The following is a 27,893-nucleotide window of genomic DNA, read 5'->3' as shown; positions in this document are numbered from 1 at the left end:
TGAGGAAGTGGAAAAAGAAATAACAACAACAACAACAAAAATAAAAAAAAACAAGGAAGAAAAAGGAAAATCATATAATAGAATCATAGAATGGCCTGTGTTGGAAAGGGGCTTTATCTAGTCCAACCCCCCCTATTTTGGGCAGGGACATTTTTCACTGGACCAGATTACTCAAAGCCCCATCCAACCTGGCTTTGAACACTTCCAGGGATGGGGGATTCACAGCTTCTGTGGGCAACCTGCCCCAGTGCCTCACCATCCTCTGAGTAAAGAATTTCTTTCTAATATCTAATCTAAGACTACCCTCATTCAGTTTGAAGCCATTGCCCCTTGTTCTGAGACAATATGTCCTTGTAAAAAGTCCCTCTCCAGCTCTCTATCAGCCTCCTTCAGGTACTGGAAGGTTGCTAGAAAGTATTCCCACATGGATTGAGAACATTCCACAAACTCACAAAAGCATTTGAATCCTGTTTCAACATGTACAAGATTTAGGTATATTCACAGAACTGAGCTATAGTCACCTCTGTGTTTTTCTGTAGCAATAGCATTGCACAGGGTTTAGTTGACTTCCCACAATGGATTTCTCAAAGAACCAAAGCTCACAAGGCTAGGATCATAAAGATGAGGATCTGAGTATTCCTTTTGTAGATCTTGGGTGAGTGCATAGCTAAACCAAAACAAGCTAATTGAACTAAATCAAAACAAAATGACACTGAATGAAAGAAAGAGCAGGTATCTCTGGGCCCTTTCAAACCAAATCATTCCCACTGTAATTTTATGTATCTGAATACTTGGCTAAAGAAAGATTTTGATTTATTTGATTTTTGACTATTATTTAAGAGCACATAATACATCAAGGAAAGATGGCAGGACCAGGGAAAACCTGGCAGGAAAAAGCTGGCAGTGTAGTAGTGGAAACAGATGGTCTACAATTCTACAAATTCCATTATGATTAAGAGAAAGTATTGTTAATAGGGTTACATTTCTACAGAAGTTCTGCCAAGACCAGCATAAAACAGAGTAGTTATTAAAAATGTGATTGAAGCCATTAACATAGATTAGAAATAATCTCTCATCTCAGATGTGAGCACTGAGAACGTGTTTGCTTCTACCCCATTACAGTATGAATTAAAATACTAAACACAAACTACTATTTCAGGTACTTACGAAATCAGAATGAAGACTATAGAGTAAAAGCGATGAAAAGCAAGGGAAGAAAATAATGGAAACATCACAGCTGAATGCCTCTTGCTGCAAATTTTTCAACCAGTACTCCAAGTGTTAAGAAACAAGATAAAATCAAAATACATTAGGCCCCCCTATATTTCACCCAACCTCACTTACTGTATGCTGCGTAAGACACACGTACAAATTGCTTCTATAGATAATATAGACAGATACTTATCCCCTGAGGTTGGCAATGTCCTTCCTAAAACCAGTTAACTGACATACAGCCATATTTAAGTTGAAGCTCTTAAGTCCCCTCCAAAAGTCACTGAATGACCTCATTTAGTCTTCAAAAGTGATTAACTGGGTGACCTGATGGCACAAATTCAACTTCTGAATTTGTGAATTTCTGAATGACTCCTAAACATCCGTTAAAGATAATAATTTCTAGGAATGCATAGGAATTTAGTTATTCATGAAGATCTTGGCCTGTCTTCTTAAAAGCAGGCTAAACACTTTGCCATGATACATACTCTCTTGATACTAGGCCAAACTCTGCTCACTGCATATTCCTTTTCCTTCAGCAGGGCTGCTATCCTGAACAGCTTACATACCACAATTACTACAATTAAAAATTCTTGACCCTGTTAAAAATTAAAAAACTATTACATTTAGTAGTTGTCTTTGGTTCGGAATAATCGTTAACCAGCAACAACTGAAACACCTGTGTGTTATCAACATTATTCTCATGCTAAATCCAAAACACAGAACACTACCACCTACTAAGAAGGAAATTACTCCATCTCAGCCAAAAGCAGGACACTCGTGACTTCTCCAGTCCTTGCACTAACAGCTGTTCACAAGCTGCTCACAAGACATCAGGCATTTACCTATTCACACCAGGTTTTCCCACTGGGTTTTCCCATTGAGCTGCAGAGGGCACGTGAGAGGATTTCTGCTGTGAGGCTCTGGAAGAAGATGCCAGCTGAGCTGCTGCTTTGTGCATGGCCTGGAGATCCACAACTGGCCTGACAAATACTTGCAGGCCCTAAACCACTGGTTTGTATGTCCAGTAACTCAGACCACATTAGACAGGCAGGACAGTGAAACCTGGGTGTTAGGGTTGGTACAGTGTGCAGAAAATGGAACTTGTAATAGAGATACAATTGTAGCAAGCTGACAGACCTGTTTTCAGCACCATGTTTACATGAAACTGCAATTAACTTTTTGTCTTTGCTACAAATTACGCCTCTCTGATTGCCTAGTTATTTTCTTGGGTGCCATTCTTTACACTAGAAAGTCCACACCACAACTCGCCCCCCTCCCCTCCAAAAAAATCCCAAAAACAAGAAGCAAACAAACAAAAAAACCCAAAAACCAACCAAACAATGAAAAAGCAACAAAGCAAAGCAACCCTGACACAACCCTTTACAAACTATCATTCCTCTTTGGAACCACTGCGTTTTAGTTATGCCTGACTGGCAGGAAGCAGAGTGGATCTGGATATGTGGTGCAAAGGTGTGTTCAATCTTGCTTCTCCCAGCACAGGGATATCAGCTTTGGCCATATCAAATCACAGAGCAAACACAAGAGCTCTGACTACATCTGCTGCTCATGGGAGATAGCAGGGATATCCCTCCACAGCAGCATGTTAACATGACAAAATAGCCACAGCTGCTTGGAAAGAGCAAGATGTTCCTGTTTCCATCATCCTTTAGCTCACAGTTCCGCTTTCCAGTGGTTCATTGGTCAGTGAAGTAATTCTGACTCTCACTCTGTGTCTCTGCAGTGCAGCTTAGCTAAAGGTCTCAAGACTGAAGTGCAAAATGACAGGAACATTTATTACAGGTTTCCACTACTGCACAAGAGCTCTCACTTTTTGCAGCTTGAAATAACCCCAAGTAAAAGCACCGAAGCAAGTGCAACCACAGCGGGTTTGAGCAGGAAAAGCCTTCTTCTCAGGGGGGCTAGTGAAGGAGAGGGGGTGGTTCTCTCACACCAGAAAAAGTACTGCCGGTCAGATTTTCCACTTATAGTCAGGCCCTCCATGACACCTTAAAAATGAACACAAGAACTGACTACTGAATGACAATATATAAACCCTGAGAAAGGGGGTGACAGTAGACACCTTCTGCTCTGCCTTGACACAGAAACCACAGCAATGAGGCTCCACACTGCAGCAATCCTGCTCCTCTTCGGGCTTGGCATCTTCGCTGCGCACACAGTCAAAGGTAAGTTTGCAACTCAAGAGGAAGACAGGAATTGCTCCACATTCCACCTGTGGTTTCCTGAGCAGGATGAATTGTTACAGAGAGCTGACTTGTAAGATAAAACACACAAGAAATCCAGATGAAAACTGCAAAAAGAACTCACAAGCTTCATGGGGGATTTCATCTGATGTCCTGTCAGACAGTGGTTGTTTTCTGCCTTTAGGCAAGGAGAGATTCTGTGCCTAGGAGCACTTAAAGGGTTTCTGTGTAACATTCTCCCTTCTAAAATCAAAAAATCTTGAAGGCATAAGGTCATTTAGTCTTGCTGATGCCATACACCTGTGTGTAATACACATTAATAAGATTTCATGAAAAATATTTCTTGAATAAGATGTACATTTTTCTTTTTCCAGATCGATTACTTTTATATGAATTCTCTTATCTGTCTTTAATTATTAATATTATCATTTTAATTCTATAATTATATTTAACTATTAATTAATTGTTATCTGTCTAACTATATAGCCTTAATCCCTCTAATACCACTATTTTAAAAAGTTCTTCCAGTTCTATAACATATATCCCATATTGCCTTGGTTCTAGAACAATCTTGTGGTACAGAAAGGGAAACTATCAATGAGAAGTAAAAGGGAGAAGGACCAATTGATACAGTACCTTCTCTCTTTTCACTGAATCATACAATTGAACATCTTCTTTCAAGCCAATTATGAATGCTGAGATGTGCCCTGTTTATTAGCCATGCTTTAAATAAGTTTGTCTGCAGTGCTGGTTAGGTCAGTAATTTTGGCTACAAGTACCATATGAAAACATCCATTACCACACACATTCTTATCACAATTGGATTCACTCAAGCACATAAAAATCACACAAAACACTGACATGTAAGCCATATGCAAACCCACAAATATGCACTCAGAAACACAGAGAAAAGGCATCCTCACAAAACCACACCAAAACCAAACTGAGACCTGCTGAGCATTCACAGGACTGTGAAGCTGCACAGCCTTCATGCTGACCCACTGCCTCTCCAGCTACATCCCAATACATTCTCCTGTTTTCCTTGGTGACACTGCTCTTCATCCTGGTAACAGCTGCTTCATATCGCAGACTGCCAGTTCCCAGTGTCATTGTCCAGGCTGTATCATCGGCCATAAATATCACCAAGTCTGAAAAAGCACATCAAGGTCGTCTACAAGAGAGAGAAAAAAGGACTAGAAAGAATAATAAAAACTACCACATAGACCTGGAAATAAAGGTAGTTATAGGTGCAGAGCCATTGGGGTTTGTTTCTAGCCTTAAAGAAGCTTTGCTGCTATTCCCTGCATCCATTCCCTGAAGACCATGTAGTAGCAGAGGAAATAGCTCCAGGGCTAGTAAGGGTTGCTTGACTGTCTTTGAGCTCTTTTAATGCCACATTTTGAAAACCAGTCTGAGGCAGTAAGAAATGTGTCATGAATCATTCAAATTATTACATCGTGTTACTCATGACTAAAGCAAGATCAGAAGAGATCTTGCAAAAAAAATCAGGCAAATAAAATCTTAGGAACTGGCAGATCTGCCAGTACCTGTGCACTGGCTTTCCCACACTGCCTCCAAAGATTGATGTTTGTCTCTGCTATTCCAGTTATTTCAAATAAAGAACAGCTCACAGATAGCAAGACTGTGTGCAGCAGGTTTGCATTTAGCAAGGCATACCAGAATAGCTCTTGGACTTTTCTTAATCCAGTAGCTCTCTAAATTCTTTATAAAATACCTACTGAGTAGTGTTCTGTTTGTCCCCTGCCTGCTTTCCCAAACCTGTCTTCCATGAACAGGAGAAAACCAGAAATGGGCAAGTGGAGACTAACACGAATGTATGCCTATGCTTCATCTCATCTAAAAGAGCTCCCATTTTTAGCTATCATCATGTAAGATAACAACTGCCCAGAAAATTTTATACCAATATTGCGATCCTCTTTTTTAATCATCACTGCATTTCTCTGAATTGTATCAAAATCTTGGAGGAATGCAGAGATTAGGTAGCACCCAACTTCGTATGAAATCAGAGGTATAGCCGGAGGATATAAGCACTTATTCTTTTGGCAGATATATCTCCTTTTTTTCAACTATTCTTGTCATTGTGAGAGAAGTAGGCTTACTTTCCTTTTCTTCACTTGGAAAATATGAGGAATTACTGTTACATAGTCAAAAGATATGTGGAAACCCATCCGATAAAGTGCCAGTTCTAAGTGCTTATGGATACTTGCAGATGATGCAGACCTAATTATAAATGAGTCAAACTTTTCTACTGCTATGGAAGCAGTGACTCCCTAGGGGCAGACAACACTTTAGGGATGGTAGGATGCATCACAAAGAATAGCTTAAGGTCTCTGGTATAACTGGTATTATGGCTGTATACCATGAGACTGTCATGGTCTAACCACCATTATGAGTCTTTTGGAATTCCTAGTTTATTCAGCAATTATGGCTAAATAGCAATAAAATATTTATTCCCTCTTCCTTTATCTATTTTTCCCTTCTAGGGAGTGCTAGCAGTCAGTCCATGCGAAAATTCAGCTGTGTAACTCTGTCTACAAAGCAGCTGAACATCCGAAACCTTGTGAGCTACGAAAAGCAACAAGTACCAACAAATGCTATCATGTAAGTATCCCATGCACCCTTCAGACTTCATAATGCAAAAACAAAACCATCAAATAGGGAAGGAGCATCAGAACATAATTCATGGCCCAACTCACTAAATCTGCCTAGTCCAAATCACCCTTCCAGTTCTTCCATGGAGGAGTCACCTGGCAGCTGAGGGAGAGAGGGGAGAAGAGTGGGCCTCAGACAGCTGGGAGGTGTGTGCTGCTCATGAATAACAGCAGGAAGCTCATCAACCAGCTCACATTTTCGTTCCCAGTGGGTGGGGAAGAATTTCAACAGGGTTGGAGCAGCCAGAGGCTCCATGCATAAAGTGACTCAAGGGGACAGATCATATGAAAGAATACAGGGTAACTCTGAGTCCTGCTAGGAGCTGTGTTTGGTTATTTGAGCTCACAAGGATGCATTTTTATCACTTCTGGGATCTGCTCCTGGGAGATAAATGTTCATCATGATTTAGCATAAAGTCCCAGAATAGCAGATATGCTTGATATTTTAATATCAGTTTATAAGTACATGACCATCTATGTTACCTGTATAATAAATAGGGAAATAATGTTTATAACTGCTATTATTCCAACTAACACCTACAAACTCCATCATTTAATATTGTTTTACCACATTTTTCTTCATGTTCTGCATCAAAAGCAAGAACAACAGACCTGGGTTTAGAAACAGGGATTTAACACCCAGCTTGTTTGTTTTCCTTTTTCCTATAGGTTTGTCACTGCAGGAGGTATCAAGATCTGTGTAAGTCCTGATCAGAGATGGGTGAAGACTGCTATAAAGAGAATAGATGAAAGACGTGTTGCCAAACGCAAATAATCCAAGCATCTAAGGCCAACCAGCTGGAAACATCATCAGTGCTGCAGATAACAAGGAAAAAACCTTACTATTTGCTTTTATTTCCTATTTATGAAGTGCCAATAAAATCTTTGAACAAACACAAACTCACCAGAATCCATTCTTCACTGGTTGAATGCCTACAGACTTATTCATTTTATGGTTGAATTCTATTAGTCTGTTTATTTTCTGAAATGCTTGCTAATATTTATTTACAACTGAATGTAGATATCATCTAATCCTTGCTGTCCATGGCATTTAATGATGAATGACTGATAGTTTCACATAGTGTGGTGAAGATGACCACCCACAGAGCTGGAAGAGTGCAGACCTAACTGCTGATTGAGATCAGAGCATTCTGCATTGAGTGCTGGTTTTAAGAAGGTGCTGTATACGTTAGTAATTCATGCCTATATAACCTATACACAAACTGATTTCATGCTTCAGGCTATCACCTGATCAGTGTCATATTCAGAAGATGATCCTGGAGTCTTCTATTTTTATACATAGTACTCCACTATTAGCTCAGTTCACAAAGGTGTGTGAATGTTCTCACCAAAGGATGATGTGAAGTAATTCAGTGTAACTCAGTGAATGTAATCCTGCCGGGTGACTGAGAGACAGGACTTCAAAAGAGGGGGTGTAAAAGTAATCTAAGCAGGGAGCTTTAAGTCAAAGCTTGAGCAAAAATAGGTCAGAGTTTGAGCTGAAGTTAAAGATTATTGAAGTCTAAGCTAAAGTTAGGGTAAAAAGGAGTTGAAGCCATTGAAGTAAGATATTATTCTCACAGTGCAGTGTTATATAATTCTTATAGCCCAAAATAGGTCACAGCCCTAAACAGTCACAAGACTTTTCCCACAAACTACAGTCAGCTTATTTTTTGCATTATTTGGTAGCTTTTACAAAATTACACAGTTTTAAAGACCTTGATAGTTACATATACAGCTCTCTTCCTAGTGCTTTTCCATATCTGTGATCATTCTACACCACAGCCTGTACCCAACCAGGGCTAAGATATCTTGATTCACAAGCACCATCATGCTCCCCACTTAATCTATTATCTGTTCTTCTATATAACCCTGTTCAGTCTTGCCCTGGGGAAACCTTATCTTATAAACAGCATCTGTAAAGTGACTTCAGTCTTGCCCTCATGTGAAACAAACCTGAAACAACTGGTTTGCTTTTCCCATTGCTTTTCTCTGAATAAGAACAAACCATGTCTGGAATCTGTATTTCACAAACTCATAGGAACTCTCTGCCCTAGAGAGCTATGTACATAGAAATGTCTTATTGTCTTAAAACTGATACATGCTACTAACAGAAGGCTTTGAATTTTAATAAACTTACTATAAACCTCAATCTAATTACAAGTTTGGTTGCATGACTATAATGCAGATGGATACTGCTGAAACAAGTCCCAAGATAACAGCACAAATATGAGAAATTATGTTCAAGTTAGCTAGAGCTGACACTATTGCCAACTCATGATTCAGATGGCTTTGGAATGATCTGATATTTCAGCTCACATTTCAGACAATACCTCTTCAAAAGTTTGAGTACTTCAAGAACAGAGTTCATACCATGCTCGGGTGGTCACCACATTATCAGAAGCAGAAAGCAAAGAGCTCTCTGCCCAGAGAGAGAAAAGATGGTATTTGAGGACCTTGAGGGGTAGAGGAGAGGTATAGGAAGACATGCTTCTAAAATAAAGTTCCTTTCATATTACCACATGTATGGAGGCTGCCCTTCTGCTAACTTATGGGCTTTTCATCCTACAGAGCCTCTTAGTGATACCTATAGAACTACAGCACTTCCAAACTGCACCACAGAAATAAGATCAGACTACTCTAAAAGCCAGTCTTTACAGTTCCCTGCTTTAGTCAAGACTTTAGACAGAATTTGTCTCTCATGGCTCACATTTTGTCCTGTGTGGGGAAACAGTTTCCTCTATCCAGGACAGGCTTTTAAATAGTGGTATTGCCAAAGCAGGGAAAAGAAGGATGGCTGCATGTTTTACCCTACAGAACAGACCAAGGCACACTACTGGATCTCTGTTGTAGGGAGTTATGCCTCCTTACTTGATATAGTTCACTATATCAAGACTCGAGAAGAATAGTTGTTGCTACAAACTTTGTAAGGAGAGCTTTACATTTAGAAAGAAACATTGACAATAAGATGTTGCTGGAGTATGGCATATAAACTGTGTTGATTAATTTTGAATTGTTGATCTCAAGGTCACAGATCCTCATATTATAGACAACAGAAACACTTCTGTTCCTTTCAGCATCACCAGAGTACTTGTAGGCTACAAGGCCAGGTCCCATATAAAAGCATTTTTATGGTAAATGCTTGCAGAAAAAATACCATCAACTCTGACAGATTGAATTAATCCAGGTGTAAACTATCTAACATGCTTTTTTCAGGCAGAATTTTAATGCCTATGCTCATACTTAATAGTATCATATCCTGGAATGAATCTTCCTAAAGTGAATATAATTTTGTTTTGATTAGGACTCTCACAATCTGAGGATATATTAACCATCACATAGCAATTAATACTTTATGTCTGTTCATCCTCATCAAAATTCATAGAATGATTAATATTTTTTAAGAGTGAATCATCCTACTTAACAATTACTCCTTGTTTATTATACCTTGCAAGATCTATAGAGATACTCGTACAGTCATTGACAGTTAATCACTACTGATGATCAGGGCTCTCAGCATCTCTTCCTACCCCAGCATGAAACTCCAGGAACTTCTCTGTCTTTCCCTGACTGTCCCTTACCACAGACCTTACTGTGGCTCCAGTTGTGTTCTACTTTTGTCGGCTCCAGCTGTGGATAATGTGGAAGCTTATCTGTAATAGCACTGTTTCTCACTAGCACTTTTCCCTAAGGCTTTCAAAAGAAATTAGGGAAAATATGATTAAACCTACTTTTCACACACACAGGCACAAAAGGAAAGTGCAAAATGGAGAGCAGGAGACTCGTGGTCACCATTTCCCTTTTTTTCAACCTCTGCTAGATTGCAGTCAGTCTTCTTTGACTCCTTTTGTCATACCTGTGCACCAATTTGCCACAAAGGACTCTCCAAATACACATGGATAGACCATTGTGCATCAATGTTTGAAAAAACCAGCCATATCTTTCCTGCCCACACCACCTAAGTTTCCACAGAGACTTAAGAGATGCACTCTGGATCTTTGTCACAGGAGAAAGGCAGCAGAGAGGACAGAGGACAAACCTTCAGCCTGTGTAAATATTCATACCTTCCCTCCCTTCAACAGAAGTAGGTAGGGCAGTTCCCCACCCCTTTGGGCATACTGACTTTTTTGCACAAAACCAGTAATTCTTCCTAAGCAATGACTTCACATAGCTGCTGCTGTATCCTTTTTAACTACTTATTTATAATTAAGGAATGGGAAAGTTAAAGGTTTACGATGACCATCAGCTTTCCTGGAAACTGCTAACACATCATTCAGTCCCCAACCCCCAGTTGGGGATATTCCTTGATTTTTGGAGTTTTTTTGTTTTGTTTTGGCTTGATTTTTTACATAATTTCTGACTACATTTTGTGCTTTGCTTTAAACTGGAGATTTTCAGTTAACAGATTGCCCGAGATCCTTCATGGGAAGAAGAAAATGGAGGAGGACTGGGTACGTCCAACCAGTGATGCTATTCTGCCAAATATTGGTGCATGATATAACAAGTAAGACACAGTAATTTAGTAAACACAAATATTTTCTTCTCTCATTCCTGTGGAAAAATGCAGTGCTTGCACTTTGGAAAGCTAAACCTCATATCCTAAATTGCAAATTAATAGATTACTTGACCCAAACTGTTGGGATTTGCCACAGAAGATACTGATACAAGTTTTACGGCAAGTGAGTACAGGAAAAAGTGAGGGGAAAGAGTAAAAATAGAAAAGGGGTGACAAGAAGTCATTCAGCAGGAAGTGGTATGAGGTTACTGCCATTAAGTCCTTAAAAAATTATAGTCTTTTAGCAGCTCCCTTGCCCCACTGAGTTTTTGTCTCTGCACTGCATGTACTCCAGATCTCTCTTCACCTTGGGAAAAGAAGCTTAGAAGAAGTGCCATAAAGCTGGAAGCCTCAACTATACTCTTCCACTAGCAAAGATGGGGGTATGAACAAACTGAAAACATCTGAAATTACTAATCTAAAGATGCTTGTCAGTGTAATCCAGAACACAAATTTTAGCTGGGCACGATTTGTACAGCACTCCAGAGCTTTCTGCAGAGTGTCTGTGATCAGCACCATCACTGCTGCCTGTCCCAGGTAATTCTAAGGGCAGTAGAACCTGGCCTGATCTAAGGGCACTTCTGATTGCCCTTACTGCCTGTGGGTGTCCCCAGCCACGATGGCCCTTTCTTATGCTGAGAGCTATTTCTGCCTGTCTTTTGCCACCTCTTGCTATCTATCCACCCACAACTTTTAGTTTGGTTAGAGGATCTGAGAAGAAGAGAAGACACCTACCAAGACAACTCCTACAGACATTGCACAGAAGGTTTAAAATATATTGTACTGTTATGTCATGGTTTACCTTCCTTCCCATTTACTGTTGTATGAAACAGTATTTTTAGTAAACAGTACTATTAGTAAATAGTAAATAATATTCCAAACTATTGCAATTTAAATGAACCTTTTAATTTTGTGAGGCTCATTTGAGATATTTGCAGAGCATATTTTGGTTCAAGGCCTGCATATAGCCTCTACTCTAGAACTTGTAAAGGAACAACAGTAAAATGGGGGTGCACAGCAGGCTCTTTCCTGGAAATGTTCTGGTTTTCCTTCCCATCTGTGTGGCTTAGAACAAAAGCATCTAGACCAAATTATTACATGTTTGTTATGAAAAGGAAGTGGCTGGTCCTGTTACCAAGGCAGAAGAAAAGGACTCCAAAACAAAAAAGCTCATGTCCTCCTCTCCTAATAATTTATTGTTCATTCTTGTGCAGTGTCTGTCATTTGATTTGGGCTGAGTATTATGTATCATATTGAATATTTCTTGCAGTAAGTCCTTAAAAACTCAAGGACAAAGACACCTCAAAAGCTATTTTGAAAGAGTAACACCTGAAACAAATCTGCTAGCTCTTTTGTTCCCTCTGAGTTTCCGAGCCTTTTGGTTCCCTTCTGGGGATACAGTTTTCTCAAGAACCATTATTGTTATAAGACTAAGCACTAAGACTTGGGAGTCTCTGAGAGATTGGTGTTGAAAAGAGTGATGGTAATAGTGCACAAGAACATGAATGCACACAAGTGGACTCATGTTCAAGACAAGGTTTTTATAGGTTCCTCAGTGGGGAAAATATCTACTTGTTTCTCACCCTCTGCTGTCTGACATCCACCAAGTTGACAGCTCTAACGCACCCACTTCTCTGAAGCCATTAGCAAGTTACTCTGGTATTTCCCAGCGGAACAGCATTGACTCACACAAACCCCCTCAAGTGATAATGGCCCAGTGCCTCTCTGTGCAAAGTGAGAAGAAAAGGAAATCTAGAAAATGTTAGGGTTCAAATCAACCTCCAGGGTCAAGACCTGCCCATAAATGAGCCCTGAGCAGGAATTGCCACACTCTAAGTTGCCAATTCACCTCGCACTATCCTTGCTATGCTTTTCATGAGGTGCTGTTTGGTTCAGGTTTGATTTACAAGGCCTTTCAGCATCAGCATCTCTAATGAGGGAGACCTTGTCTGCTCAGAAGGACTTGCTGTAATAATACGAAATGAGTTAAGAAACTAATCTAGCAAAATATTGCAGCTCTCCATTTCAAGATTTTTATTACACCCTGAAAAAGTGAAGTAAGTAATTACTTACTAGATACAGTTCATTATAGGATTATAAGAAACTTACTCTAAGGTATATTTTTATGGGCTTAGATTTAACTTTTAAAATGAAAAATCCAATTGGAGAAAAATAGGTGGGGGTAAACATCACTCTTTAAACTCAGATTGGTTGATACCTCCCTATTTTGACTACTTGTAGCAAATAAAAGTTACAAAAATATCTTTTAACCTAGAGACATAAGAAACAGTTATCACTCAGAAAACCTAGGAAGAAGCTTTGTAGTTACAGCTACAGATTTTAGTAGAACTATAGCTGGGTGGAATTTTACATCTCAAAAACTCTTTAAGAGCTCTCAGGACTTCAGATCACAGTCTGGAATTATATGAATATATTTGCAAACTCTTAAAATGTTTGAAAAGCAAGATTCATGAGATGGCTTGTGATTGCTGTGTTCTGCAGGAGAGAACACATGTGTGCTTTCCCCCAGCCAGCCCAAGCACACTGTGGGATCAGCCAGGGCTCCCTGGAGTCAGGAGAAAGCTGACTTAAACTTTGGACAAACTCCACCCCACAGAAGGGATGTCTGGTACCTCTCTCCTAGAGCTGCTTCTAAAGGTACCAGGGAGAGTAACCACTGGCACACACAGCCATTATGACTGAGGTACCTCATTCCTATTGATAAAACTGGCTCCTCCTTTGATGTGTGATCTTATCGCTGGTCTGTGGGGCAGAAAGTGCCATTCTGTGCTTCTGTGGGGCCCTTTATGTACCACATTCAGAATGTAGACAGCACAGTGAGCAGAAAAGTAGCTAAATTAAAACTGGCTAAAATAAAATGTATTTCAGAGAACTTCAGCCACAACAGGAATTGAACAGGAAATGTCATTACGTGGTGGCTACTGACAAATAATGGGCAGGAAAGACAAAGTTCTTCGTCACCAGAATTTAAATTTTCTACATAGGCCCAGCGTCCACTACTCCACTTCCATTTTTTTTTTTTTGCCAAAAACAGGATCTTAAAAGTTAACAACATATAAACTCAATGAAATGAGGCTCATTACATTCTTTTTTGCTTTAACACAAAAGCCACAAGCAGTGAAACTCACACCACAGCCGCTGTGCACACAGTGAGATGCAAATTTCCAGTCCAATAGGAAGACAGGGATTCCCAGCCAAATTGCACCTACAGTCTCGTGAGTTTAGAATTCATTCTCACACAGAGCTGTTTCCTCTGATCAAAACAGCAAGAAATTCTGTTGAAGGCAGCTACAGCATAACTTGCCAAATGAAATATTCATCTTAGTGGTAGTCTTCCAATTTAGTGCAAGGAGAGTTCTTGCACCTCAGAAATCTCTTCTCTCCTGTAACTTTGACATCTGGAAGCCATATATATATATATATATATATATAATGTCTTAAGTTGTCATTAATGCCTTATGGCAATGAGCTCTATGGGCTAATGGCATTTTATGAAGATTCTCAAGCCAGTTTCATATAAAGTCTTTCCCTTTTTGCCTTGCATACTTTCACCTTTTATTTACCATTTTCTTATCTATATAGACCTAATCTTCTAGTAACCTCATAATTTATCAGTCTGTCAGCTTTCTGGCAAAGTCTGTCAGCATTCTGGCAAAATATCTTACCTTTTTGTTGGAATCTTATTTTATTGCTACATGAGTTACAGACGTGAGGATAAACAAAATTTGTTGATTTTGGGAACAAAACCAGCATTCAAGACGTATGGGTACAAGTGATTTATATAACAAAGTCATATTCCTGACTTAGTACAGTGAATACCTTTAGACCACCGCTGCCTGCCTTTTGCAGTGGTGATACAGCCTCAAATCCACAGACCACACCTGCTGCTGGAGCTCTCACGTGATATGCATGATAACAAACAGGAAAAAAACCTTTGGTGTACACGTAGAGTAAATCACAAAACCCCACACATTCACACAACAAGGAAAAGCCAAACCAAAGGACACCTCTAACTTTTCATGAAGTGACCCTTGCACTCTGAGGTTACCAAGTAACTGAGTTTACTGCCACTGGTTTTGCTCCTGCTTATTTCACAGCGTTTTCCTGAAGAGTTCTATAGCTGATCTTCTTCGTTTGCAGCATGGTTAGTATTTTTTCAGAGTCAAATAATTCTGGTTTGGGGGAGGGGTAATTTACTATAAACATTCTCATGTGGGGAGAGAGGTGCAGGAGAAAATCTGTAGAAAAATACCCTGGGGTTTTTTTTGTTGCTAAGTACCAGGGCTACGCAGAGGTGACAAGGCTTAGAAGTGTAACCAAGGTAGCTAATTGTTCTGTTGACTAACACACTAAAGAAGAGAAATTTTGCCTAAAATTAAGTGAAAAGGAGACAAAGCAAAACAAACCCTAAAAAACCAAAAACATGCCTAGGAGACTATGTTGTGAGGATACTTTTCAAAGACTTTGCTGTCAAAGGCAAGTTTGTTTATTTCTAAAAAGCCAGTGTTCAAGGCACAGTGGGCAACAATAGCTTTTAAGAGGGAAAATAATTGCAAGGAGTAAAAAGAGGGGAGATGGATTGGTCCCATCATGAAAAGAAGAAACGGAGAGGGAACAACAGGGAAGGACAGTAATGTCAAAGGAGTGGGGGAGGCAGAGAGCGAAAAGACAAAAAATCAGAAAAGTGAATGACAGGAGGAAAAAAGGAGAGAAAAGAATTTTTAGATGTGGACCTTGGTGCTCATGTCATGTGATTTAGATTGCTGATTCCCACAGTGTGAGCTGAAAACCTGCTCACAGATTCTCTGCATTTCTTGGCAAGAGCTGCCCAGACTGTTGTGTCTGCCATAGTGCATTCCCTCTGCAGAACACACCTGTAGGGGAAGAGAGGAATAATGATTGGGATCACCATTACTTCCCTAGCTCTCAGAACAAAGCTGTTGGTCTTCTCACAGTTACACTTCAGTCTTTTCAAAACTGCCCCCCAGGGAGAGGAGGGGATGGCTTCTATTTTTGTATATCTACCTTAAGACAAACGAACCTTCCCTTTGGAGCTGAGCTGCTGTGCATACACAAGTTATAGCTGCTGGAATACTGGAAGTTGGCACCAAAAATAAAACTACTGCAGTTTATAGGCTTGGAGAAAAAGGAGCACAGATTTAATTCTATGTAAACACTGGTCTGTCCTTGAGAGAACATTCTGAGATGTTCCTGCCAGCTGTACTTACTGCTGCTCCCCAAACATACTTGTTTCCTAAGCACAAATAATGCTTTTTGCCAGGTACTTTTATCCTTTAGTTTAGTTACCCTTTCACTAACACTTCTCCAGCTATTTTCTGCATATGAGGCCTCCCAGAGTAGCTCCCAGTTGCATGCAGCAACACCAACTGTTCAGACAGTGCACATGACCATAATTATATGTATTATTAATATAGATAATCATAGTTATGCTCAGTATATGAACAGTTAATATTGCTGTCTGATTTTGCATGGAATATGCGATGACAAATGTATTTAAAAGGTCCTATTAAAGCGTTTATAGCAAATCTTGGATTAGAAATCCAAAGTGCAAAGGCAGCCTGGCCTGACTTCTCTTCTGCAGGTTCCTTACCCAGCACACCACAAGAACTATGTGAGGACTGATTTCCAGTGGGAGCAAGTTGCCATGGAAACATCAGATGAAAGGTCAAAAAAAAGACAGACCTTCCAGCAGATCAGTATATGTCATTCCCAATGGACACAAAGAGCTAGAGAAGTGCATCAAAGACTCATTTTTCCAGAGACCATGCCCACTCCTGATCCTTGTCTCAAGACCACATTATCTTCCAGATGGATTCATAAGGCTCCATTAGCACCCCACTCCTGCTCTCTGGCCCAGCTACAAAGGATTCCTCAATTGTGCCCTCAGGGCCATGATCCCTCCTAAGCCAACTGCTGAGGGCACGAGTATTCCTGAGGTTATACCCTGTCCCAACGGCACTCTGAGTGCCACAGTCACTCCTAAACCCATTCATAAGTGACAGAACACACCTCCAGCAAGTGACTAAGCAGGGCACCAAATACAGCAAGGAACAGCAAACTCACACAAACTACTTGGAACTTTAAATCACTAGGCAGCAAGGAAGTATCTGAATGAACATGGGCTCCATTCAACCCTACACCTCTGCTTGTGTTTTCTGGGAATTAATGACTGCACGAGGTTCTGAGCCAAGCAGCTGTAACCACATCATGTGAGGAGGGCTCTGTCTACCATACTGGCCATTGCTAATTGGATGGAAACACTGGGTTTGAGCTCTCTGAGCCTCCAGTACCCTTTGAGTAAATTCAAGCTCATTGAATAAACCAAAACAGTTCCTTAAAGCCACAAAATTATATTATTTCACTCTAGTAAGGAATCCTGTTCATACAACTGAAGATGACATTTGATAGTTGAGATTTTGTTGAAGTTTAAAAAAAAAAAGTCTCAGGTAGCCCCAAAACATTTTTCAAATTCATTTTTACCTTGGCAAACTATTGGGCTGGCAATATGAATAGCAAATCCCACAAAAATCCTGAAAGATTTAATTGTTTCATCTGTCTACATTTGTATTTATACTTCGTACTTAAATTTTAAGAGTATTTACTTTACTTTTTTTATTGTTTTTATAATTGAACATTTATAGATAATATAACTTTTAATATAAAATATGCCTAAAGGTTTGAAAATTAAATAAATTACCAAGACTGATTTCCTGGAAAATTAAATAAATTTTTTTTATAAAGTTTTCATTTTGATCTGATTTGAGACCAAATGAGAAATGAATACTCTTGGAAACCCCCATGAATCCTGGTATTGATGGTGATAATAGGGTGTGGGATGAGGTACTAAACATATTAGCTGTTACAACTAAGAAAATATATGTGAGAAGTCTGAAATCTGGCTGAGGAACTGAATAACTTCCAGTATTTCACTGTACACTTATCTGTTAGTAATTAGTCCAACTTAGCCCATACAAAGTAACTACAGAGAGCATTTTAGAGGGCAAATACACAGATGGAGAAAGTCAGATACCTCAGAGTTACAGAAATTGTGTTCTGATTCATTTTTAAAGCCACTTGACATTTACACCTATGACAAAGTTGTGGGCTGGCAAAATGGGGCTAATAGAAGGGAAAACACAGAATAGGGAAGCCACAGTGAACAAAAGATGGTTGGGGAAGGTTCAACAAAACCTCATTTTTACTCAGATAACTATTGTGGAAATTGTCTTGCTTCAGTGTTCACAATGTCATGATGCCCACCAAGCACTGCCCTCAGAAAAACCCACAGACACCATCTTCATAGAAGAGCAGGGAATGGAAACAGAGCACAATTGAGCTGCATGTTTGAATCCTAGCTTAATACAGTAAAGGATTATTTATGAGCACCTGCCACCCAGCCACCTGTTAAACCTTTCAGCAAATGTTTAAGAGCTGCACAGGGTATATACATGGCTGCTTTGAACTGGCTGTAAAAATTAACTTAGGGAACTCAGTAAACAAAATAAGAAATGACACCCTAAAACGTAGGAAGTTTGCAATTATAGGAGTAAATTGAAAGCATGTATTTTATTAATCAACTATTAATCAACTTTTTCCTTACAACTTTGAAAAAGCTGCTAAATGTACCAAGATCCTTTGGGGAATCTAAACTCCCTTTATACAGAGAACAGTATCAAAGGAGGGATGGATAGTCTGTCCTACTGGAGTCTAAGCCCACCATCAGATAAAGATCCTAGGAGCAGAGCATTACTTCAGTTTACTGAAAGTTTGCAGCCTTATGCTAGTTTCACCCCTCTCTCTTCCATTATTTCAGATTAAATTTGCTACGGACAGTACCTACCTACTCTCAATGTTCCAAAATAAACAAAAGAAGCCCTATCCCGTACTTCTGTTGGAATAAGCAGTGCTACTTCCATGGGCTCCATGAAGGCTCCCTTCCTGCCAGGAACCTGCTGCCATCTTGGGGATTGCTCTTCTCACAGAGCTCTCCTCACAGGCAGCACTGAAGGAGGAGGAAGACTTTCCACAGTACAGTGAACACAGACAAAAAACTCTCATCTTCCAAGTCTCCTAATATTCTTAAAAATGCTGCCAGACCCTCTTTGTAAAATGTAGATCATACAGACAAATCACACAGTCCTGTTTGTTTCTCTAATTCTTGTCTGACAATTCACCTGTGATTTTGGGTCCTTCTGGCTATTCATTTGGTGTGATTTTTTTCACTTGGCAAACACAAGTGATGGCTCCTTTCTCACTGATGTGACAGACAAGTGTTGCTGGTCCTCTCTCAGGCAAGTAGTAAACTATCCAGACACACTCAGTCCAGCAGCACCATGCCATCACTAACCTTTGACTCAGGCAAAATTATTCCTTTTGGTGACAGCAGCAATTTAACAGAATACAGATGGAGAACATGCAGAATTTGGCCTAGTGGTTCTGACAGACAAAAAATCATGGTTGCTTTGGCTGTTTATTCCCATAGGAATTATTTTTGTTATTGATGAAGTGAGTTACTGGAAAGCACTTCTAGGCTTCAGAAGAGCTGATTCAAATCTGATAGGAGGAAGGGGAGCAGGCAGGTGGTGTGTGTCCATTTCAGATTGTTCAGATCAACTAACTCTTAGGTCCTTTTCTCTGCCAAGTTCTCTCCTGGATTTATTCAGCACTGTATGAATTACTGCCTTTCTGCTTCTGCTCCTGGGGGGTCAGGCAACCACTACTGCACAAGATTCATGGTGTCCTTCTTCCAAGACTCCAAATACAAGCTGGTACAGTCAGAACGGCGTCAATGATCCTCCACATCCAGCTAAGTAAGACAAGAAGACAAAAGAACTGCCAAGAATGAAATGATACCGTATGAGATGGCGTTTTTATGTGAGTTGCTCCATCTCTCCTTCCTGAAGTTACAGAGCAAACTGTAATCCTGTTATAAACCCCTTGCAGGCAGGCAAAGGAATGTCCCTCCTTACTGTAGGCCAGATTCTTTGGTGTAAGACAAATGCTTTATTAACTTTTGATTTACCTAATGGACGTATTCCTGCAGTTTAAACTCACAGGTTACAAAATTATCTGTTAAATTACTTTGTTTTTAATTCTGAAAACATTTGTCTAACTGATTTTAAATTAAAAGATCTCTCGAGAAAAGTCAAAGCACCCAAACAGATGGCTGCAGTCATACTCCATCACTTGAAATAGCTAGTGAAGCTCAGCCTTGCTAGGGGAGGGTCAGTGACTGTTTGGGTCTCCTGTGTTTCTCTGGGATGCAGAGTGGCACAGTCCTTTCATCAGGGTCTCTACAAAGCCATTATTACACCAGAAAAAAATTCTCTACTCACTTTACTTGCTAAGATGAGTGTAAGCAAAATTCTCTTTAACTACACAGTACAAATGGTCCTTGTGTAATCAAAAGCACAGTTCTGCTTTTTGTTAACTATTCAGAAAAGTTTTCCACTGAAACAAGAGTAGATCCAGTGAAACAGCAGTAAACTTGTGATATGATGAGGAAAACACAGAATGTATCTGACCATGCTGCCTGCTGATCATGAATGATTTAGACTTTACAACATCTTGGACTACTGCTAGTGATGAAAAAGAATCCTTCACAACAATTGACACTATATAATTTACATCTGAAATCATGAAGAATTCTGCTAATGGCCAAGGAATTGGTACATGGGTTAAAAAAAGAAGCCTCTACCACTCCCATACTATCTGTAGAGGAGTAACAACAGGGTGTTGTGAAAACATCTGTCCAACTGTTCAACATGAAAGGAGTGCTTCAGGCCACCCAATGTACATCTATCCAGGCTAATACTTTTGCACCTCACTGGAAGACCTAGACCAAACTTAGGACCCAAAACTGGCCTCCCTACACAATCACTCTCTGGGTGAACTGAAATGCCAAACACTCAGCTCCTCCTGTGCTTCATAAATTCCTCTGGGCATTTTCCTAAGCCACACTTCAGGTAACAAGGATCTCAGTTATCTCCCTCTCTTGCTTCCCCTGCTGGTACCCATTAGAACTGAGGTAAATCCTGAGAGTAAAATCTAGTTTTGAAGGTATTCAGGATGGAATCACTCTGTAGGGAGAGGACATTATGTTCTAGGCCTCTCAGTCTAGATCTTCTCAGTACCACTGCATCTGGGTAATAAAACCAAGTAACTTTTCACATGGGAATGGCCTCTGTGGTCACAGTAGCCAAAGGCTGGAGCAGTAAAGTGTCAGTAGTGTTTCTATAGTAATCTTGACCATCCTTATCACTTTCAGAGTGGAGAATGTGGGGTGCCATATGCAGGGCAGGAAATTCCATCTGTGCTTGCCTTGTGTCATGCACTTGCCCAGCTCAGATCAGGAGACTGGAAACAATTCCCTCTCCCTTCTGAACCATACAAGGAGCACAAGTGTAAACAAGATGCTTTCCACTGGGCACAAAGACAGGTCTTATTTGAAATACTCATTTCAGCTGTTTGCCAGCCTTTGCCAATGTTTAAACCTCTCTCCTCCATGTTTATTTATGAGATCAATGCTAAGATAAGCTTGTTATTCTCTCATTTCCAGTTCATGTCAGTCGCTGTTTTTCTTCATATCTTTATGCTATCAATTGATTAGCAGAGTACAGTAAATCAAAGAATTTTGACAGAACCAAATGGGTTTGCTGTGGCTGCTGTGAGTTCTGGTACAACAGACCTTTAGGACTGTTGTTAAAGTCACCTGGGTATCTTTCACCCAAAGCATCTCCAAGCAAGGGAAGCATTTCTAAGGCTTATGACATGAACACAGGGGCTTCCTGCTTCAACATAAATGCACAAAGAATCAGTGAGTGCTGAAATTCAGGAGCTCTGTGGGACTGTTCTCTAGCAACACTCTTCAGCATAAAGAGAGAAAGGCTAGGGGCTGCCGCTGAGCTGCACAGCACTGGCAGAGCTGTCCTGAACTCAGTCTAACAGAGATTTGCATGATTCAAAGCTGTACCATCCCAAAACTGGAATTACAGCTTGACACATCTCTCCTGACAAAGAGAACTTTGATCACCTCAGACAAAAATTCAACATAGAAGTGTCCCAGTTCCCAGAGCTTTGCTTTCTTCTGGGCCCAGTTCATTCCTCCTGGCCAAAGAGACCCTCAGGAGACTCTGTGAGAACTCCAACAGGCTCCACAAAACCCCTGCAAGCTGGGAGTGTCCCAAGACTTCAACAGGACACCACATGGGATGTCAGAGGGATATGCTCTAACAAGGAGAGGAGAAGTGCTGTCAGTTGTGACTTTAATCTGGTTTCTCAGGGCTTCTGTCAAAGTGAGATTTGGGGCCAGCAGGGAAAACAGTGACACCTCCAAGCATCCATCTATCTGGATCTGCAGACCATGCATGGGCTGTGTGGCCTGGCCCCAGCACAGACCCTATGTTCTGTCATTTCAGATTAAGAAAGACTTTGGGGTCCCTAACCCAAAGGTAGGCAGATATTGCACAACTCCAAAGCAATTGAAGGAACACAGGTCTTTTTTAGGAGCTGGAAAGCCCAAAGAACCCTTGCTCAAGGTGGCATGGTCATGGCTTACCAAATCCATTCTCTCTACCAAGGGGTAACCACTATTCTTAAGTTCCTGGACATAGTCTGAAAAATCTCTAAAAATAAAATTCCCAGATAAAATAGTATGTGTTTTAAACAAAGAAAATATCTGAAGTTTTTCCACTCAAAACGGAAAAACAAACAAACAAACAAAACAAAACAACAACAACAACAAAAAACACAAAACAGTTGTATAGGAAGTTTTACTTTTTCTGTTTCCAAGTGAAAACACCATCTTTTTATAGAATTTTGTCATTTCCAAGGGCCAATAGTCTTGAGTTTCGCTACATCTAGTTGTCAAAACCTAACATTTAGATTGCTTTTCCTACCTGGGACTGTCTGGTTGCATAATGAACATTTTTAAGACTTTATGACAACCCCAGAAACCAGGGGATTAGTCTTATATATCATCACATAATGAGTAAACTGACATGGAAACTGAGTGCTATGTCAGTTGTTAAACCATTAGTAAGTGTTAGACCTAAGAACAGAGCAAAAATATTTGTTCCAAGGCATTCCTGAGTCTTGGAAAATGCTGCAATCTGCCATGCTCTTGTCTTTATTATTGCTTTATACAACAATGGAGCTAATTAAAAATCTCCTAAATACTGCATATGAATTTCAATTAGTGTAAATTATCATTTGCTTACCTATTTTTTAGTGGATTCTTTAAATGTATATCGAGTCTCAGTCATTTCCAGACAAGATCTAATGAGGAGAGGCCTCTAGTCTGTAATGCAAGAATATACTGCAGTCCATCCATATCTCAGTTTTATGCCTTTTTTCCCAATAATTTTGTATGTACATCCACATCACAGCATAGATTTCTTTCCTAAAATGAAAAAAAAAAAAAAAAAAAGAAAAAAAAAAGAAAAAAAAAAAAGGTGATGAACAAACATGTATTACATTAGGAAGAAAGACAAAGTTTGTTTGACTGCATGAGATTGACAGTGGAGTTGATCATCCATTGTTCTGTTCTTTGGTTCACTGCACTCCCAAAAAGACACTGAATGCTGTATGCAGAATTTGGGTTCCATGTGAATTAGTCATAAAACTGTCCTGATTCAGTGGTGTCTAATAGTCAATTTGAATGTGAGCTGATGTGGAAGGGAACACCAAAACTTGGAGTAAGGGAGATTTTTATTTTCAAAGTTTTTCGTTAGAGTTTTTATCTCTCTACGTGAATGATTTTTTAGCTTTAAAATTCAAAAGAAAAAAAAAGTCACAAAAGTATGACAAATTAACTTGTTTTCATTAGGACATTATTGCACTGACTAAACATGCAGATTACCTCTGGCAAGGGTGGCTAACCACTTTCTGTTTAAAAGGTGGCAAGCCAAATGGAAATCCATGACTTAAAGGAAGCTTTCAGAAGCTGTTAAGAGTAGTAACTCTAACAGCAGTAGTAACAGCAAGTTCTCCTATATTACTTCTGAAAAAATTCAAAGAAATACTACCAAGTATATAACAAAATTCCTTGCACCACTGAGCTACCTCTCCATCTCTATATCCTTTCAGCAACTGAACATCCTGTCTCAGAGAACATAACCAAATTACAACCAAAACATTGATAAATGGTGGCTCCAAGAAAAGACATCTGCTGCATCCTCAGGGAGGGTAGTGTTTTTAGAATGACAGCTATTTCTGAAGAAATATATATATTTTAAATCAATTGTGTATTAGACAGACATGTATGCACTATCTAGACAGAAACACATATGAGTTGTTTTAGAAGAGTTTTCAGAAATAACCAGCACTGTTTCATCCTCCCCCTCATTTTATATAAATAGCTACAGACACATTTTATGTGCATTCGCATATAGGGAGTGAGATTCTTACCACTGTACAATGTCAGAAAGAACAGCAGCCTCCTGGTAACTCTAAACCAGCCCACAGCATGTACCTACACAATAGGTCTATCATTAAATACAGATTTAGCTGGAGAAGACCCCCACATTTCTGACATTCCAGTATGTCACCTCAACTGCACAGCAATTTTTCAGTCTTTTTATTCTGAGCTTTTGCAGTGAGTAGGCATGGGAGGTTTCCCTTCACAGTCTGTCTCAGGTTCACAGGACAGCCTGCTCTTCTGTGACTTTCTTGAAAGCCCTGTCACAGATTCCTCATTCCAGACTCATGAAACCTGAAGCTTAGTCCCTCCTACTCTCCCACATGCAGCAGATATTCATTGAAACCTTTTATAGTCTTATTTTAAAAGCCAGATATTTTTTAACTACTAAAATGAGGTTTGGATATTTTAACAGTGTCCAAAAAAAACCCAAACCACCCAGCAGGAGGTCACAGTGCTGAATTGGTACTTTTTCTTTGCCAAACCTCTGGCTTATACCAGAGAACAGCATCTCTTCAATGAGGAGCAATCTCATTTTCTCTTACATGCTGAGAGAGCTCAGTTCTCTTACAAACTGAGGAGCTCAGTTTGTCTTCTGCTGGTGCTGGGATGATGCAAGTATGTCTGCAACCCAGTATTAGATTTTATCTGTCTCTAGTTCTCTCCTGGCAACTCTCCCTTTCCTCAAGCAGAGCTAGCTAAGTGGCAAGCAGCTCTGAGGGTGGATCTTCATACCTACACAAGATCCCACAGGAACAGGCTGTGTTTCGTGTGAACACAAGGTGAGCCTCGTGTAGAACTACGAGTAAGGAGATGTAGGAAGAGGGAGCTTGATTCCTTTCACCTTAGTTTTCCTACCCCACCTCCTGTTTCTAGCTAGTGCTGCTGTCCTATATATTTCTGCTGCTTTTCCTGTCACCCCCTTTTTAGTTATTCCCATTTCATATAAACTCCCATCTTATTTTTAGATCCATTTCTTTTCACAATGTGCTTTGCCCAAGGCAAAAGCAAAGATACAAACAAATCTTCCAGCCAAACCCTGAGATCTTTTCTTGGTGTTTGCTGCTCAGCCTTCACCAGAGTCCCTGTGCTTCACAGATCACTCTGGCTTTCTGTGTGAGGAAGCAGCAACATGAGAAACCAGCAGAGCACAGACTATCAGTAGTTCTTTGCTCTGTTCTTCATGTTTGACTTGGTGAAGAACAAGCCTAGGGCTGAGGACACAACCAATCAATTGGAAATTGAAATATGTTTGCTCTCCTTCATGTTTGCCCAAAACCACTCAGTTGTTCTTGGTAGCTTTAAATTTATGCGAGCTGAGACTACAAAAAACAGTGCTACCTCAGGACTCCTAGAAGAAATCTACTTAAGCAGCTCTTTTCACCAGCCCTGTACCTTTTTTGAGGCTGATGAAAGCTTAGCACACGCTTCAACAATATCTGCTCATGTTCAAGCCTCCAGAGATACAGTTGTAGAACAGTGATCCCAAAAAGAACTTTAAAGGCCCTAGGGTTTCCCAATCACCAGGGGTGCGCCTCTGATTTCCAGAGAAATATGAACATGACTGAAGACTACGAAATTACAATCTTGTCAGAAAAATAATGTAAACCTTTATTTGGTGGGTAGGGACAGAATATTTTATTACTGCAGTGTAAGTAACAAATCAACCCTTGGTTCCCCAAAGTCAGAAAGAATTTGGACCAATGGAAGAGTACAAAGTGAACTAAGTTTAGTCTTAAGCAATATTATTTTAAATATCATAGAAAAATGGGATACACAGACAATGATACAATTTCAAGTTGACATTTTTCAAACTGTCTTCTGCTTTATAACATGACCAGAAAAATGCAGGAGTAAAACTTGGGGGACAGGGAATATTATGGTTTTTTGCTTCTAAAGTAGGTGTGGTTTTTTTTTTTCAAATGAATTTTTTTCAAGACTGTCTTAAGACTTTAGCCCCTACTCCGATTAAAAGTGAAGGTTTTGAAACAAATGCTTGAGCAGACATTCCTCTGCTTTGACATGAAACTGCACAAATATTCAAGGTAACTCTGCCCAACACCCAGCAGTGTTTGCACCTTCAGTCTGCTGAAGCCTACAAAGTCCAAGATAGGAGCAACAGAGTTGGCCTGTTGCATTTTTGCTGTAATCTCACTAATTTTATACCAGTCCAGAATGGTGCCTCTGTCTGGTTGACATTTCAGTTCTCAGCCCAGCAAAGCAGTGCAGACCTGTTTTCATCACAATACAAATTAATAGGCCAGACTCATACACCAAGGTGGGGTAGGCAAGACACAAAGATCTGCCAGTGCTGTTACGTGGCCATGAAATGCAGCCTTCTGCCAGCATGATGAACAGCAAGGGAAAAGTAACATTTCAAATTGTTGCAGGATGATTTCTCATAGGTTTTCGGCTAGAGCACAAAGAGACAGAAATGAATCAGAAAGGTTAGGAATCTACTGCCTCAAATCCCTTTGCTACTGCCATGAGGGAGGAGGGGGGGAAATTTTAAACAACAAACAAAAGACCACACCACCCTAGAAACAACTGCAAATTGAATTTCTGGGCACGCTTCTAAGACTTGGCTTTTGGCTCAATATTCAGTGTTTTTTAAACACTATTCTTATGCATTCAACCAGAGATAGAAGCAGCACCACATGTATAATTTGTATGAAAAGCAAATAAGCACAAGAAAGGCAGCTGTTCCATAAGAACTGTCAACAAACACCTTTTTTTTCCCCACTGAAAAAAATTTTGAGTCGGACGTTTTTCTGCTAGATTTCAGTGGAACACCATCAAAAGTCCATTCCTTCCTAGTACTTTTCACCAGAAAGTATGATATATTACAAAAATACCACCTTGTGACAGCTTTTAAGTTCATAGATCTGATTGAGGACTCTCTCACAACTACTGAATACTGAGGAGATGCAATAAGGCTCAGACCCCCAGGTGGCAACATTTTGCAACCAAGAACAATGACAAATATATGGAATTAACTAGTACTCTGCTTCAGTTTAAGCCATCTTCTAGAAAGCACTAACACAGAAAGTGACTGCAACATCCGAAGCTCCTGTTACATTCAATTCCAAAAGGGGCTTCTTTAAGAGGACAAGCTTCATCTTAATACAGAAATAACAAGAGCATCACAAAGAGAAGCTTGAAGTAAAACAGATTCAAGTATAACTCATATGCAAAATATAGAGTGAAGACAGGAAACAAGAAATACCAGACAAATCAGACTTTGCCACAGCAAGAGACAAGAAATAAAATTTCAGCAAACTCAAAACTTTGAAGCAATGAGTGGATTGAAATGATCAAAAGTAAGGCTAAGTCTTCAATTTTATATGTCACTTAAAGGATAGATGTTTCCTGCCGCTTGAAGTCTATAAACTCCCTGTTGCATCAATCTGGGGTTGGTTGAGAGAGACAATAAATTGCTATCACTGCCAGGGAATATGGATGCCAGTGAAAAGGCTCCTATCCAATACACATCAGATAGTTTCTAACATTAGGAGACATGGCCTTTGCTCCTGACTGCCAGAAGATCACAATAATCCATCACGAGTTTAAAATGCTGTTCTACTTTTTCAGCTTTAATTCCTTTTCCCTGATATTTGGTTTCCAGCTTCCTGCATGTATAAAATGCCAGCACAACACCACATTTTGCTTTGGAGTATTATTTCCATACAGTCCACAGCAAATGCTAGAGTATACAACTCTCATTTCAACAGTTATTCGGCAAGAGGTGAGATTGCCTTGCTAATGGGTGCCCTTTATTTTCTAACAATATC

The 27,893-nt window shown here is 39.8% G+C and overlaps 1 protein-coding gene across 1 annotated transcript; it reads left to right on the top strand.

Annotated features, from left to right (window-relative positions):
- Positions 1 to 3,214: 3,214 nt before the first annotated feature.
- Positions 3,215 to 6,977, top strand: LOC136373803 (lymphotactin-like). The gene is made up of 3 exons (XM_066338798.1): positions 3,215 to 3,398; positions 5,921 to 6,038; positions 6,758 to 6,977. Exons 1-3 carry the CDS (start codon positions 3,329 to 3,331, stop codon positions 6,861 to 6,863), a joined length of 294 nt encoding a protein of 97 aa, XP_066194895.1. The 5' UTR covers positions 3,215 to 3,328; the 3' UTR covers positions 6,864 to 6,977.
- The last annotated feature ends 20,916 nt before the right edge of the window (positions 6,978 to 27,893 follow it).

This window comes from Sylvia atricapilla, chromosome 2 (assembly GCF_009819655.1).
Source record: "Sylvia atricapilla isolate bSylAtr1 chromosome 2, bSylAtr1.pri, whole genome shotgun sequence".
In the NCBI taxonomy this organism is placed as follows: Eukaryota; Metazoa; Chordata; class Aves; order Passeriformes; family Sylviidae; genus Sylvia; species Sylvia atricapilla.
Note: the sequence above shows the minus strand (reverse complement) of the source record. Positions and strands in the feature narration are given on the sequence as shown.